Source organism: Ruditapes philippinarum, unplaced genomic scaffold, assembly GCF_026571515.1.
Source record: "Ruditapes philippinarum isolate M1 unplaced genomic scaffold, ASM2657151v2 ctg607_1_1_1_1, whole genome shotgun sequence".
Lineage (NCBI taxonomy): Eukaryota > Metazoa > Mollusca > Bivalvia > Venerida > Veneridae > Ruditapes > Ruditapes philippinarum.
In genome coordinates, this window is record NW_026854188.1 from 176,919 (window position 1) to 193,216 (window position 16,298).

General features: G+C 29.8%; 1 protein-coding gene across 4 annotated transcripts in view; it reads left to right on the plus strand.

The window, feature by feature from the left end:
* LOC132739343 (ankyrin-3-like) overlaps positions 1-16,298 on the plus strand; it is a 70,020-nt gene that overhangs the window by 37,486 nt on the left and 16,236 nt on the right. For all 4 annotated transcript variants that reach the window (XM_060727039.1, XM_060727038.1, XM_060727040.1 and 1 more), the window contains 9 exons: positions 2,487-2,554; positions 4,110-4,230; positions 5,028-5,098; positions 6,208-6,313; positions 7,475-7,552; positions 9,226-9,430; positions 10,020-10,225; positions 10,937-11,070; positions 11,383-11,456. In XM_060727039.1, coding sequence (XP_060583022.1) covers positions 2,487-2,554; positions 4,110-4,230; positions 5,028-5,098; positions 6,208-6,313; positions 7,475-7,552; positions 9,226-9,430; positions 10,020-10,225; positions 10,937-11,070; positions 11,383-11,456 — 1,063 coding nt within the window. The remainder of the gene's footprint in view (positions 1-2,486; positions 2,555-4,109; positions 4,231-5,027; positions 5,099-6,207; positions 6,314-7,474; positions 7,553-9,225; positions 9,431-10,019; positions 10,226-10,936; positions 11,071-11,382; positions 11,457-16,298) is intronic.

Genomic DNA, 16,298 nt, shown 5'->3' on the forward strand with positions numbered 1-16,298 from the left:
AAAAAATTCACCTTATATTGTTAGGCACCTGGTCGTTTGTCTGTTTGTTCATCTATTAGCAATTTTGTGTCAGCTCTGAATCCTTTGGACTGATTGAAGGAAGTTGAAACTTCTTGGCAGAAATGTTAACCAAAATGACCCAATATGGAGAGCGAAGTTTGACCTTCATCAGGCCAAGGTCACGCTTAATCATTTTGTATGAATTTCTATGGTTAGCATGCACTCAGTATCTTTTGATCAAATTGAGAAAAAAAAAAGAAACTTTTTGACAGAAAAATATTACTTACTAGTATAATAAGATGATGTGCATAACACAGGTTTTGGCTTCTTGAGAATGAACTGGTCCTGCCCTGCCAGGGATTACATGGTTTATATAGACTTTTATAGGAAAGCTCATTTAAGTCTTATTGTGTGAAATTACAGTGTCAAGAGTTTAGGTATTAAGCATGTAGCAATGCCTTATTGACCTTAACAAAACTGATATGAATCATGCTCCTGGGTTCAATATTGACCCCACCCTAGGGATTTTATCTTTAGTTATTATTTTTCATCTTTACACAAGTTATATCATTACATTTTGTACTGACAATTTCACCTGGAAACTGGTTTTAGCATATAGTTATGATAATTACCCCCCGCTGATGGAATCATGAGGGGGATATTATTTTGGCATTGTTCATCCTTCGGTCCGTCTGTCCAAATTTCATTTCTGTGCTATTTCTCAGCAACTACTGAATGGAATTCAATGAAACTTTATGGGAACCGTCAATACCAAGAGGAGATGTACATATTGTCAACTTGTTTGGGTCAGACCCTTCAACACAGAGTTATGGCCCTTGATTAGTTATGCTGTATGCATATAGAGCAATAATCAATTCGGCGCTACTGACTGGATTTCTACAAAAAACTTAAGGGAAATATCAATACCAAAAGGAGATTTGCAATTTTTCGCCTTGTTCCAGTCAGACCATTAGTTATGCAGTATGCATATAGTGCAATAATCTTTGATGTACTATCTCTCTGCAACCTTTGTCTGGAATTCAATGAAAGTTTATGGGAACCATCAATACCAAGAGTAGATGCACAGATTGTTGCCATGTTCCTGTCCGACCCTTCAACACAGAGTTATGGCCCTTTATTAGTTATGCAATATGCATATACTAATAATCGTTCCAGCGCTATTTCTCTGTAACTTCAAGCTGGATTACAAGAAAACTTTATTGGAACAATCAATACCAAGAGTAGATGCACATATTGTTGCCTTGTTTCTAAAACCCTTTCACTGCCATAGGGACGGCTTATGCCGTCCCTGTTATTTTCGGCGTATTTGCCATATGGACGGCTTTTGCCGTTTCTATAACAATAATAATAATAATAATAACAATAACAATAATAATAATAAATTAATAATAATAATAAATATAAAGAAAATTATACCATCAACAATAATTATTATTAAACTAACAGATTTGGAAACATATATAATTATTACAATACTAATAACAAATAATAATAATTATATTAATTAATAATATAGTAATCTCTTAGAAAACCCTCTGGCAAATAGGTGATCAATAAAACAATAACCCTCTGGCAGCGAAAGGGTTAACACAGAGTTATGGCCTTTGATCATGTGCAGTATGCAAATTGTGCAATATTTAAGAAATAATCCCAAACTGTGATTTTATTGCTCAATAACATCACTGTTTGGAGTTCCGATGCGGGCAAGTATATCACGAGGGCGTAGCCCGAGTGATATAATGATGCGCATCCGAACGACAAACAGTGATTTTATCAAGCAATAAAATCACCGATTTGGATATATTATTTCGATTCTAACACGACATTAACAAATAAATGCTGCCATACCTGATATCAAGCTAAATTGCGCCTGGTTTGTTTCCGTACTTATTGTCAACGCGTCACATTTTTAGTGGTTACGTCACGTGTATAATGATTACGTCACAAGTCTAAATATAGAACGTCAAACAGTGACTTAATAGCAAAATAACACACACTTTCGGTTCTTCTATGTTCAATAGGGAAAAATGCGGGTCGTGTTAGAATGCTAAATTTTGTTTGTCATTACTGGATTGATTTCAACAAGACATTATTGGAACCATCAATATAAAAAGGAAATTTGTATCTCATTGACATACTATTTAACATGGAGTTATGGCCCATGTTGCAGGCCCTGAATTTTTATCATGAACAAGGTATAAAAAAAAATTATGCACATTTTTTCTTTGCAACAATTGACTGTATTTAAGCATATTTGTGTCAATCATGAATTTTCAGAACTATTGTCTGGATTTTAGCATATCTATGTCAATCATCAAAGACTGGTTTTAATAAATATAAACATAAAGCCTTATGTCTCCAGTTGTTGTGTAAGTAATAACCAGTACTTGGCAGTGGATGCAAATTCAACGAATTTGCTTGTTTTACCCGAGACTGGTTCTGACATATGATAATTTTACCTTCAGACTGGATTAACTGCTCTGGCTATGGCAGCAAAGGCTGGTCATGATGCATGCTGTGATATTCTTCTTGGGTATGTGTCCTTTTATTCACCTGAGAGTCTTATTGATTTCATTCTTATTATCACAGTAATACAATAAGGTTGTTATATGAATATGTTGATTTGCAACCTTGATCTGGGACTTCTATTCTGCTACGGTCATATTTGCTAAGGTAGGATGATATTAAATGTCAGATTGCCATTTGTGATAAATACAAGCGTGGTAAATTAGATCCAGTGTCCCAGATCAAGGTAATTTTACAATGACCTATTTGTTCTGTAAATCCATTCTTAACTATTTTATATATTCAAACATTTAATAGTAAAATTAGTGCCAATCATATTACAAAATTATGTAATGAAGATTGTTTCTGTCAAACTGTATAACAGTATAAATTGCAAAATGCTTTCAGAAATAAAATAAATATGATTTGAAGATGTTAAAAATATGTGGGACTAAATAATATTGAACCATTTTTGGAATCAAACAAAAAAATTGTATACTTTTTTATATCATACACATGTAAATCTTTCTTCTTATTAAGTATATACTTGTACTTCTGTATTCACTCCTGCCTTTGTGTAATCATTTTTCATTAGTATTTTGTCTGTGAGATATAATCGATTTTGACCTAAAGTTAGTATTTTGTCAGTGAGATATAATCTTTTATGACCTAAAGTTAGTATTTTGTCTGTGAGATATAATCCATTATGACCTAAAGTTAGTATTTTGTCTGTGAGATATAATCCATTATGACCTAAAGTTAGAATTTTGTCTGTGATATATAGTCCATTATGACCTAAAGTTAGTATTTTGTCTGTGAAATATAATCCATGATGACCTAAAGTTAGTATTTTGTCTGTGAAATATAATCCATTATGACCTAAAGCTAGTATTTTGTCTGTGAAATATAATCCATTATGACCTAAAGCTAGTATTTTGTCTGTGAGATATATAGAGGATATTAAATGAGTGTAGTTGAATACTAAATTTATTGAACGAGTTGAATAAAATCATATTATGCGAGCCTCTGGCGAGCAAAATATTGTTTTATTCAACGAGTTCAATAAATTTAGTATTGAATCTACACAAATATAATATTCTATTTATCACATATGTAAAATAAGAACAGTAAACTGTTAAAATGAATAATTTTTCAATGACGCGCCCATAGTGTAACGCTATCATTAGCGCGCTTTAACGCTATGTTTCTATATAGCGCAAATGATGTCACGTCAAAGTGTTATTACACTAGTGTAATATCGTTTTTATTAAATGGCTTTATTACACTCCTGCGTCGCGGTTTATGTGGTAAAATCCATTATGACTTTAAGTTCACCTGCTTGGGTTGCTAGTTTGATCTTCTGGTGAGGCTGAATTTCTTTGTGACAAATGATCTCGGACATTTGCCTCTTACTGCTGATAGAGAAAATTATATGAGACTAGTATTCCATGGCTTGCGGATAAATCAATAGTTAAAGGTTAGTTATATGGGAAAGTGGGTTAGATGGATTAATTATGAAGAAAAACAAACAATGGTCACCTAAAGCAAGAGTAAATTATTTAATTGAATGATTTTCTTAACAGGAGTGGGGCGTGTGCCACTATACAGGATATGGATGGATTTCTACCAATACATCATGCAGTTTTACAGAGCCATGAAAAAGTTGTGGAGGTGTTTAGACAACATTTTCCTGTTGCCTATGTGGTATGTATATTATATGATATATTCGACTTTGAAGTGGATCCTTATATTTTGTCTGGAAGGTTTTACTTTTATAAACAGAAAACTTATTGGATCATTGTATATCAGTAGACAAACAATTTCTTCTGTTTTTTGCACAACTCCTACATTTCTCAGAGGATTTTAACAAAATTTTCATAGAATTGTCATTAAGTACCTCGGCCCTTATTTTCCTGATAACACACCTGAAAGAACTTTGGTAATGTCCCTAATCATTCCTCTATTCATACAGCAATTTTATGTCCAATTTGTATCTTTTGAACCAATGGAAGGTAACTTAAACTTCTTGTCAGGAATGATAACCATAATGAGTCATTGTGGTGAAAGTAGGTTTTGGCTTCCTTAACTCAAAGTAAAATGACCAGCTTGACAGCAAACCTTTTTGTGATCATTTCTGATTAATTGTTTTGAGACAGACCTAATATTGATTCTTAGTGTTATATATATGATGGGTTGTTACAATAAGAAAAGTCCTATCTGAAGGCATACAAGATATACCACAACTTAACAACTTTTAATGGCTGACACTAATGATTTCTGAGAAGTGGAACTTTCAGCATGGAAAACTCAAGTATTCCTTGATTAAAATCCATTTTGCTGCAAAATTGTCATTGTTTTAAAAGCTTTTTACTCTTGGCCTTTTAAGCTTTTGAAACAATAAAACTTAAAAACTCTACACAAAATCTACAGGGGTCAAAAAAACTAAATTAAAACTGAGAAAAAACCTCTTTTACAATATGATTTTAATGAACTGATTTCAGGGACTGTTTAAAAGTTTGAGGTATTGTAGGAAGTCATCCATCCACGACATTTTGAATGTGATGTTTGAAAAGTAAGTATTGATTTTGTTAAATCTTGGAATATTTATGTTTCCTAGTTCACATGCAAGCAGGTTATGTTTGTGACAAACATTAGACAACATGCCACCATAAAATCACACCTGAGTACTGTTTCATTTGTGCTTCTGTGAAATATAGACTACTTATAGTTAAAACTGTATATGAAATCAAAATTATGGAGCAATAACTTTTGACTGGCTTAATCAGTTGATTTTTATTTTGTTATTTATCCTTATTTTATTGGCATTTTTGGTATACAGACATTTGCTGCATGTGAGTTTGATGTTTGTAACAGTTATGTTTTAAGTCATTGTTGCATTCAGCCATTTTTTAGTTACATGAACTCTCATGCATAATACATTTACAAGAATTGTAAGTGATTATAGTAACTAATTTTGTTATAAGATTATGACTGTGAAAAAGACAATAAATACCCAATAGTTAATATTGTGATAATTACACATTTTACTGAAAGGAATGGATTCAAATTCTTAATTGAAAAGCATAAGGGTCTCTGTGACACCCATAAATTAAGTAAGCAATAGATTGTAAATTAAACTACTATGAACGAATGGATTTGATTTATATTTGAACATAACAACACTTTGGACAAATTTTAACTAAAGTATGACCGTCTTTGATCCTCAAGTGCAAAATGAAAATAAAAATTTAGTTAATTTCTGCTAAAGTTAATAATTTGTGAACAGATATGATAACTATTTAGATCTAATGATGTGTTAGACTGAGTAAAGTGAATATGGTTTAAATCTTTAAAAGGTTTTCCATTTTGCTTTATGAAAATTTTCTACAACTTTGTTATTAATTTATGTAATGGATATATACTTGTTGAAAATTAACATTCAGATCTTGGTTTTTAACTTGAGTTATTCAAAATATTACATTGACCTTTGAAATACCTTCCTTCATAAAGACTTTAAGAGGTCAATGACACCAAGGTAAAGGTTACATTTGGACGTCAGAGGTTGAATAAAATAACTGAGATTTAAAATGGTGTTACCCTGTATTATTTATTTTGAGAAATAGTAAATCATATATTTAATGTAAGACACAATAATGACAATATAATGTAATTGTGTTTTAGGAGACAAGCAGAGATGATAATACCTCAGCTAAGACTGTCTGCCATGGATGGAAATGCTGAAAAACTGTTTTGTTTATTAGAGGATGGAGACAATGTAAATTCAAAGGTAAATATCATTAGCCAGTCAGTATTATTGTTTATTAACTGATTGAAAGATAGCTGCAATCTCATTGGTCCAAACAGTAGTCAACAGAACTATTTATAAATCAATTATTATTCACTGGTAAGAGTATCATATTCACTGTAATGTTTTTCCAATCAAAAATATTACAATGAAAGCCAAAGCAAAGATTGTAACTTGATTAATTTGTTGCCGCAATGAAACTTAGTGTTGGTTTATTCCATTGTTTAAAAGTCATATTTTTCCCCAATCAAAAAACACAAACATTAATTATTTTAAAAGTTTAAAAGCTAAATTTTGACCCTATTAAATTTTGTTCCCAAAAATATTGACCTCAGCTATTGCCTCGGTCATCTGCCGGTAAATATCACATCATATTCAATGGCTTGCGAGTCAATAATTGTATAATAATTTATGTTGTATATCGCAACGTTCCAGCTTTACTGGTGGAGGAAGATCTCAAATGCATGGAAGGGCATCTGAGGTCTTCCTCCACCAGTAAAGCTGGAATGTCGCGATATGACCTAAACTGTGTAAATGTGACGTAAAACCCAAAGCAAACAAAACAAACAAACATGTATTCCAGAATGATCTCAGTAGCCAGTCAGTATTATTGTATAATTTATGTTGTATGTATTCCAGAGTGATCTCAGTAGCCAGTCAGTATTGTTGTATAATTTATGTTGTATGTATTCCAGAGTGATCTCAGTAGCCAGTCAGTATTGTTGTATAATCTATGTTGTATGTATTCCAGAGTGATCTCAGTAGCCAGTCAGTATTGTTGTATAATTTATGTTGTATGTATTCCAGAGTGATCTCAGTAGCCAGTCAGTATTGTTGTATAATTTATGTTGTATGTATTCCAGAGTGATCTCAGTAGCCAGTCAGTATTGTTGTATAATTTATGTTGTATGTATTCCAGAGTGATCTCAGTAGCCAGTCAGTATTGTTGTATAATTTATGTTGTATGTATTCCAGAGTGATCTCAGTAGCCAGTCAGTATTGTTGTATAATTTATGTTGTATGTATTCCAGAGTGATCTCAGTAGCCAGTCAGTATTGTTGTATAATTTATGTTGTATGTATTCCAGAGTGATCTCAGTAGCCAGTCAGTATTGTGGTATAATTTATGTTGTATGTATTCCAGAGTGATCTCAGTAGTCAGTCAGTATTATTTGCTGCTGTAGAGAATAGGCATGTTGAAGTTGTCCGTCTCCTTGTGGAGGTAAGTGAAACAATGTTTATTTTTACTTCTTTAATGTAAGAATGCTCACATGTGTGAACATATATAATTCCTGACATCTGAAATTAGGAGGAACACTATTATATAAAATTCCTGACATCTGAAATTAGGAAGAACATTATCGTATTGATTCCTGACATCTCAAATAAGAAAGAACACTATTATATATAATTCCTGACATCTGAAGTTAGGAGGAACACTATTATATTAATTCCTGACATCTCAAATTAGGAAGAACACTATCATATTCCTGACATCTCAAATTAGGAAGAACAATATTAAATTAATTCCTGACATCTCAAATAAGAAAGAACAATATCATATTAATTCCTGACATCTCAAATTAGGAAGAACAGTATCGTATTAATTCCTGACATCTCAAATAAGAAAGAACACTATCATATTAATTCCTGACATCTCAAATTAGGAAGAACAGTATCGTATTAATTCCTGACATCTCAAATTAGGAAGAACAGTATCGTATTAATTCCTGACATCTCAAATTAGGAAGAACACTATTATATTAATTCCTGACATCTCAAATTAGGAAGAACACTATTATATTAATTCCTGACATCTCAAATTAGGAAGAACAATATAATATTAATTCCTTACATCTCAAATTAGGAAGAACACTATTATATATCAATTCCTTACATCTCAAATTAGGGAGAAGAACACTTTCATATTAATTCCTTACATCTCAAATTAGGAAGAACACTATCATATTAATTCCTTACATCTCAAATAAGAAAGAACACTATCATATTAATTCCTGACATCTCAAATTAGGAAGAACCGTATCGTATTAATTCCTGACATCTCAAATTAGGAAGAACAGTATCGTATTAATTCCTTACATCTCAAATTAGGAAGAACAATATTATATTAATTCCTGACATCTCAAATTAGGAAGAACAATATCATATTAATTCCTTACATCTCAAATAAGGAAGAAGAACACTATCATATTAATTCCTGACATCTCAAATAAGGAAGAAGAACACTATCATATTTATTCCTGACATCTCAAATTAGGAAGAAGAACACTATCATATTTATTCCTGACATCTCAAATTAGGAAGAAGAACACTGTCATCTAATAGATTATGCTTCTTCAACATCTGCCTTTTTCAAATTTGCTTTTTATCATGAATGGGTCAGTTTTTTTGTAGACTAGTTAAAAGATAAAAAGATTGAATAGAGGATATTCAAGTTTTTATTTTCTATAAATACAGTATTTATTTTCATTGAGTGGTACGAAAAAAATATTTCACGAGTGCCAATAGCCACAAGTGAAATATGATAATTTTCATACCACAAGATGAAAATAAATCCTGTTTTTGTAGAAATACTTAAATTTTCTTTTTATTATATACATTTTTCTCTTATTTTGGCATCAGAATTCGATTGACTTTACCTTAATTAATTTTTGTATGTTGGCTGTATATAGCAGAAAGTAGTCCGGCAGACACCAATAAATATATGAAAAATATGTTTCACCACAGTGAAAAATAAATTTTTTACAGTGAAAGTACAGAAAATGAAAATAAGTATTATATTCAATAAATAATTCTCAATATTTCATTAATAAGAATTTAATATAATAATATTCATGAGATAATCTAAGATTGAATTAAATTTTTCATGAACAGAAAGGAGCAGACTTAAAAAAGAGAGACATAAGAACTGCTAATACAGTATTACATATAGCATCACAGACTGGTCACCTAGAAACTGCCAACTATTTGCTGCCATTTTGTAAAGAGTCAGAGAATCAGTCCAGTACTAGAAATAGGTTGGATATTAATGCAGTAAACAATGATAAGAAAACAGCATTACAAATAGCCTCAGAAAAAGGTAATATTATATCCTGATGAACATGGTATTCAAATGTTTTACTTGTAAGACGTCCTTTTGACTGAGTATTAAAGTTTCTTTTCCTCCACTGCAGTTTGTTCCGTTCCTGGTTTAGCGTTGAGACTTACAATTAATGTTAGGAAGCTGTCAAACTAGCCTCATCATGCCATGGATGCTCATTCCCATCTTAATATTGAATTTAGCAGCACTTAAGGTCTTTCTCTTCTGATAATATGAATAAAATGTTGATGTCACTTGAATTCCAATAAAAATTTATTAATTTATTGTACATTGTAATTTTTTTTTTTTTTTTTTTGGGGGTTTGAATACTTTTTGTTTGTGAAAGTAAGAAGAATCTCTGCATTCTACTTCACTATAGAAAAGTTTAACCCATATCCTGCTAGATTTATATTTTGAACTTTGCCCTGATTTGAATATGCTGCTCATTTTTTGAAATTGAAACCCGTTTAAATAATAATGAACAGTTTCAGATTTATAGCCATGTTATAACAAAAATTTATCATTGTAGAGACATATATATTTCAACAGTTTGAGATTTAACATTTAATGTTTGTTGTTTTTTAATCAGGCTATATACAGTTGACTAGTCTGCTGATAGATTTTGGAGCTACCACAGCGTTACTGGACTCCAAAGGTTCACTGTACACTTCCCCGGAGTTTGAAGGGGCACGAGTCCTCATTGAAGGTCATCGGAATGAGCATACACAAGCTGTGATGAAATTAGTCTCTGATAAATCCAGGAAAGCTCCGTTTTTGCTAATAAAGATATGGGTGGTAAGTAACAGACTGTGTTTGTTCTATGTCAGAGTTAGTTTTTATAAATAAATTAAAGGTTTCAAAAGGTTGTGACTAGGGGAAAAATTGAATGAAGATACAATTATTTTGTTCCAAATCCATATAAAACTTATTTAGGACATTAATTTTTATTTAAATGTTTTCATCTGAATGGAAATACATGTTCTATCAGAATTGATAGAGTTGGGGGAAAATATGGAAAATTTGTATCAGAATTTGAAAAAATAAAATATATAAAATTAAAAAACAAAACAAATGTTGCTGAGCTCTCTTTTACACATGTAACAAAAAGGCACAAATTTATCTTTTGTATGATAGTTGATTTTTAAGTAATTTGTTAAAATTGTTTACCTTGATGAAAGAACCATGCAGGAAAGATTTGGACTTAAACAGCTGGAAATTTGAAATATTTCTGTTACAAATGTTCACAATGGTGAAACAGTAATTATTAGAAATTTGGAGGTTGAATGTTTTAAATGGTCTATAACAGCTTCTCTGGATCACTTTTCTTTCATGTAAACAGGGAATACTCTGGTTGAGAATATCTTATTGCCAAATTTGTTTGATTTTCTGAAATGATATGAAATTATAAGAAATGGCAAGGTGATCCCTGTTTATGAAAGCATGTTTGAAACAAAAACGTGAGCTTAACTTTTATACATTTGACTTTTTTATGATATTTAATTTTAGCCACGATTTGACCACAACTTGCGAGACAAGAATGGAGATACTCCTTTAATGGTGGCTTGTAGATCAGGGAGACTAGAAACGGTGAATTTTCTGCTTCAGTCTGCTGTCTATGCCAACCAAATCTCAGATGATGAGTATGTTATCTTGTTTACTGTTAAATGATGGTATATTTCTTAAAAAACTTGTTGAATAAAATAATGTTATTCAACTAGTTCAATAAATTTAGTATTAAACTTACACTCATTCAATATCCTCTATATATGACCTTAAAAGTGGCAATGTCACTTAAAATTCAAGCCACAAGTATGTGTTTTTTTCTATATGAACAGACTTTTCTTTTCTTATGAACTGTTAATTAATACGAAGACAAAATTTCACAAAGGTATGATGACCATTACAACATTATAATCTAATATTAATGCAATATTGTATTTGCTCCATTTCAGTTTAGATAACTCTGATACAGACTCTGGTGTGCTTGATTTACCTCCCTGGAAATCACGAATAGAAACCATCAATGGTAATCAGCCTGTAATGTAACTAAACACAATTTTTGCAAAGAGTATTTCCTTGGGCTTGTCACCATTTGTACCAGTATTTTAGGGAAAATATGGCAGACAGTGTCCATATAAATGTTCTTTGATACCGTTATGTATCAGTACAAACATTCTGAATTTTAAAGATATAATATGCTCATCCTTGAGTAAAATATTTTAATCCCAAAATGTATTGAAATCTATGAAATTCTTCTGAATATATATAATTTGAATAAAATAATGAATAACTATGTATGGGAAGCTGCGCTCCGTATAATAGAAAAGTAAAGGTGGTCCTTTCTTTAAAAAAAAAACTGTCAGTTATTTTTAATGACTAATTTTAATGTATATTCATATAGTGACCACCTTTACAGCCATTCTTCCATAATTGAAGCATTTTTGGTTCACAAAAAATGAAAAATCTGAGTTTAATAAACAACGTTTTCTATGATTTGCTTTAATGTTCAATACCTTGGACAGATTGTGTTGTAGTTTAACACACACCATTCGCTCCGTTTGTATACTAAAAGCTTTTGAAGTTAGTTACTGAATAACATTGTTACTGAACATATATTAATCATCGGAATTACTTTGGAGGTATTGTTTTACTAACATTTTAAATTAAACAATCCAAAAGAATATGCATTGTAAAGTTGAAGACCAATGGTTACCTGTAGCAAAAATATTTTATGCCATACTAGTATCTTATTCTGAAACTTGTATACTTCTTATTTGAAAAGCTTGTATAAGCAAATATTTTCGTTACTAAAGATTGACATTGTTTAGATACAATGCACAAACAAATACTGTCATAAAAGTTATCAAATTATATCTAAAATAGAAGCAGAAAACAAATAAAGCATAACTTTTAATTGGTGTAACGTTACCAAACAATAACTTCCCGGTACAAATGTTCATCAAACAGTCCTTACGATCTGTTACGGAACATAGGTGAATAATTAAAAAACATTGGATTAATAACTCAACATTTTCACTCTTTAAAATTACTTTAACAATGTAAATGTGGTATCTTGACAAATAACACCAATCATAAAACACTGTATCAATTTAAAATCACATCAACAGTTTAATTTAGTGAGTAGTGCAGGAAAAGATATCTGTTACGGAACATATGTTATGGAAAATAAAATATTATGTTTTTCACAGAAAATGAACAAGAATTCTTTTTTTTCACTTTTATTAGCTTTATTTCTGCCTAATTTACACAAATTTGTTGTATTGTTATAATGTTTCGTGTAGTTCTCTCTACATTTTCTTCACCAGTGCTCTTTCTTTTTTGAGTGGGAACATACTTTTTTCTGCTTTCTTTCTCTTTTAAATGATTTGTTGTTTTCCCCTCTCTGCTTTTGTCTTTTGTATTTCTGCATTTAAAAGCACCATTCTAAAATAAAAAATCGTTGCATATTATAAACTTATTAACCTTGATTCATGAACATCATTAAAATTATTATTTTTATAATGATTATTATTAATATAACAATTATCATAATAATCATCATTTTATCATTATCATTATATTAATATCATTATTAATATTACTTTTTTATGATAATTGTAATTCTAAAACTTTTAGATAATGTAAGTGACATAATGATACAATTTTGGTATTTTATAAATAGTAAAAAACATTAAAAATCATACTCAAACATAGCATTTATGAATGCTATGTTCCGTAACAAATTTGATAATTTTATGTTCTGTAACGGAAAGCTGCAACCTTACAACACAATACAAATCATGTGAGACTTCCAGTTAATATTGGACACCATTTTCATGTATCTTTATAATGAAAAAACTCACTGGAACAGTTTTTATAAACAAACTGAATAAAAGTATTATGGTGCTCAAAAAAGATGGTAGAAGACTATGCTTCCGTAACAAATTGCCTTTGACTATTTGATAAACTGTTCACTTCTTTGTGTTCCATGTTTGAAACCAATCATTCATTTCAAATTGTTAAATAACTGGATAAAGTGCATATATGACATCAGTTTATGATCTCAAAATAATTAACTATGTTCTGTAACAAATGTTTTAAACAGGTGAAAAATAAATAAATAGCGGCAACTTGCTACTTTTGACTCTGTGGTTTGCTGAAAATAAAGCTTGCAATCGATTTTTACCAGTAAAACTTCTCATATATGTAACATAATAGTGAAAATATCGTTATCAAATCAAGAACAGTGGTTGCCAAAATAAAGTACAGTTATTGCCAATTACCTCCAGTTGCCCAATTGTATCATAAAAGTCAATTAAGATGTTGCATGCATACCTCTTGTGACATATCATTGGGATTGGTGATAGGCAAAAAAGTCACACTGTCGATTGAACCGTATACTGTGATTGTTTTGTTACGGAAAATAGTCGTTATGGAAACATAGTGAAATTAGACTTTTTTTTTTTTTTTTTGTTTTTTTTTTTTTTTTTTGTTTTTTTTTTTTTTTGAGGCCCCAACTGGGTAACCCCGTTTATTTACCCCGTAATAGGTATGAGAGGGTCGGGGTCATCCCTCTGATACCTTACATGATATATACATAATATTTAAATCATCATCTATAATAATATTTTTTATATAATTATAATATACATTATATTCAAACATTCAATCAATTTTCATATAATATGTATAACAATTATGTATGATAATGTATTATGCAACAGCTTCAAAACAAACAAAGAATATTGGTTTGGGGTAAATTGATTTAGTGTAGCCTATTAGTTTATTAAAGTTCTTACAATTTGCCATCCTTCATTTACATGTTTGGTCAAATTTGTATTTTTGTAAATATTCCACGCCAATTTAAGACTATTTCTAAAACCAGGTATTGTAGGTAACACGATTTTTCTCTTTGACAAATAAATATATCTTTTCAATTCTAAAAACAAAATATCATATTTAAAATCATTAACTTCAGAACCTAAAATAAAATGATTTACAATTAAAATTATCATCCAAATTATCTATCTTGTCTTTCAGATATTGAAATAAACAATTGAATTTTTGGACATTCCCAAAATAAATGCAACAGAGTTTCCTCTTGGCAATTGCAAAAAGTACACATTTTACTATTGACAATTTTCATTTTGAATAAAAGTGAGTTTGTTGCTAAAGTTCTATGAATTATTCTTGTCTGAAACCACTGAATATAGGAATCTTTGGTACATTTAAATACATAACTATATATTAAATTCCAATCTATATCAAAATTTGTAAAAAATGAGTTCCATTTTTCTTGACATGTTGGTACATCTTGATTTTTAACTAGAATATCATAAACATATTTCTTTTTGATATTTTGTGTAATTAAAATAGGTTTTATATAACAACTCATAATAGGGTATTGAACATTAATAAAATCTTTACAAATAGAAATGTTAAGCTTTTGTGTATATAATAATATTGCTTTTTTCAAACTATGATATTGTAAAAAATTTACTTGTTTTTGTGTCACCTGCTCTAAGTAAGTTAAATCTACAAAATCGCCTTGGGGATTAATAATATCATTAACAAATCTGATTCCTTTTTCATAAAAATTTTTGATATAAAAGTATCTATTTCCTGCTAACAAGTTATGATTGTAAAACAATGGCATTTGTAACACTTGTTCTAAACTGTCTATACAAAGTTTATCTGTAAAAATCATATAAGCTTTTAAAACATCTATCCAAAAAGCATTTTTAATTTTATCAATTGTCAATTTACAAAACAATTTACCTGTGCTAAACACTTTATCAATATTGAATAAAGCCATCACTAGCTTATAACATTTACTGTTACTATTACTAACATATCTTTTAAACCATTTTATCTTTACAGAATGTATATAACTATCAATATCAATCATATTTAGACCACCTTCCTGATATGTTTTAATAACTACTGATTGCTTTATCTTTGCTTTACCTTCCCATATAAATTTATAAAATAAGTCATTAAGTGTTTTCAAAAATGCTGAATTAGGTGTTTGGTAAACTTGTAAAGCAATGAGTGAATAAAGGAAGGAGTAATGACTTAACAACAGTAATTTTTCCTATAGGTGTTAACATTCTTTTTTTTTCCAGTATCCTATACTATTTTTAACTTTTTGAAGTTTTTCATTAAAAATTTAACTCTATCATTTTTTCTAAATCAACATCAAATATCAAACCTAACAATTTAAACTGTGTATCACCCCATGTCAGTTTCCATTTTGTCTTAATAGATCTTGTACTGTATTTAAGAGAGCCTATCCAAATAACTTTAGTTTTATCAAAATTTACTTTCAATCCTGAAATTTCTGAAAACGTGTTTAATAACTTTAAAACAGTATTAAGGGAATTTTCTGTTCCATCTAGCAAAAGTGAAGTATCATCAGCAAATTGTGTAATTTTATATTCTTCCCCATCTATATTTATACCTTTAACATCTTTACATTGTCTTATTTTTATTGCTAAAATCTCTGCACATAAAATGAAGATATAAGGTGAAATAGGATCGCCTTGTCTACAACCTCGTTTAACTTTGAAAAACTTTGATAAATATCCATTTAAAATAACACAAGTTTCAGTATTATATAAAAATAAAGATATCCATTTTTTAAACATAGGACCAAATTGAAAAAGTTCTAGACATTTCTCTATAAATGTAAATGATAACGTATCAAATGCTTTTTCAAAATCTATCATCATTACTAAACCTGGTATATCATTATCCTCAGTATATTTCATAATATCATACAATAATCGAGTGTTCTCACCAATATATCTATTTTTAACAAATCCTGTCTGATCCTTTGAAACTAGAAATATCTAAAACAAGTTTAAGT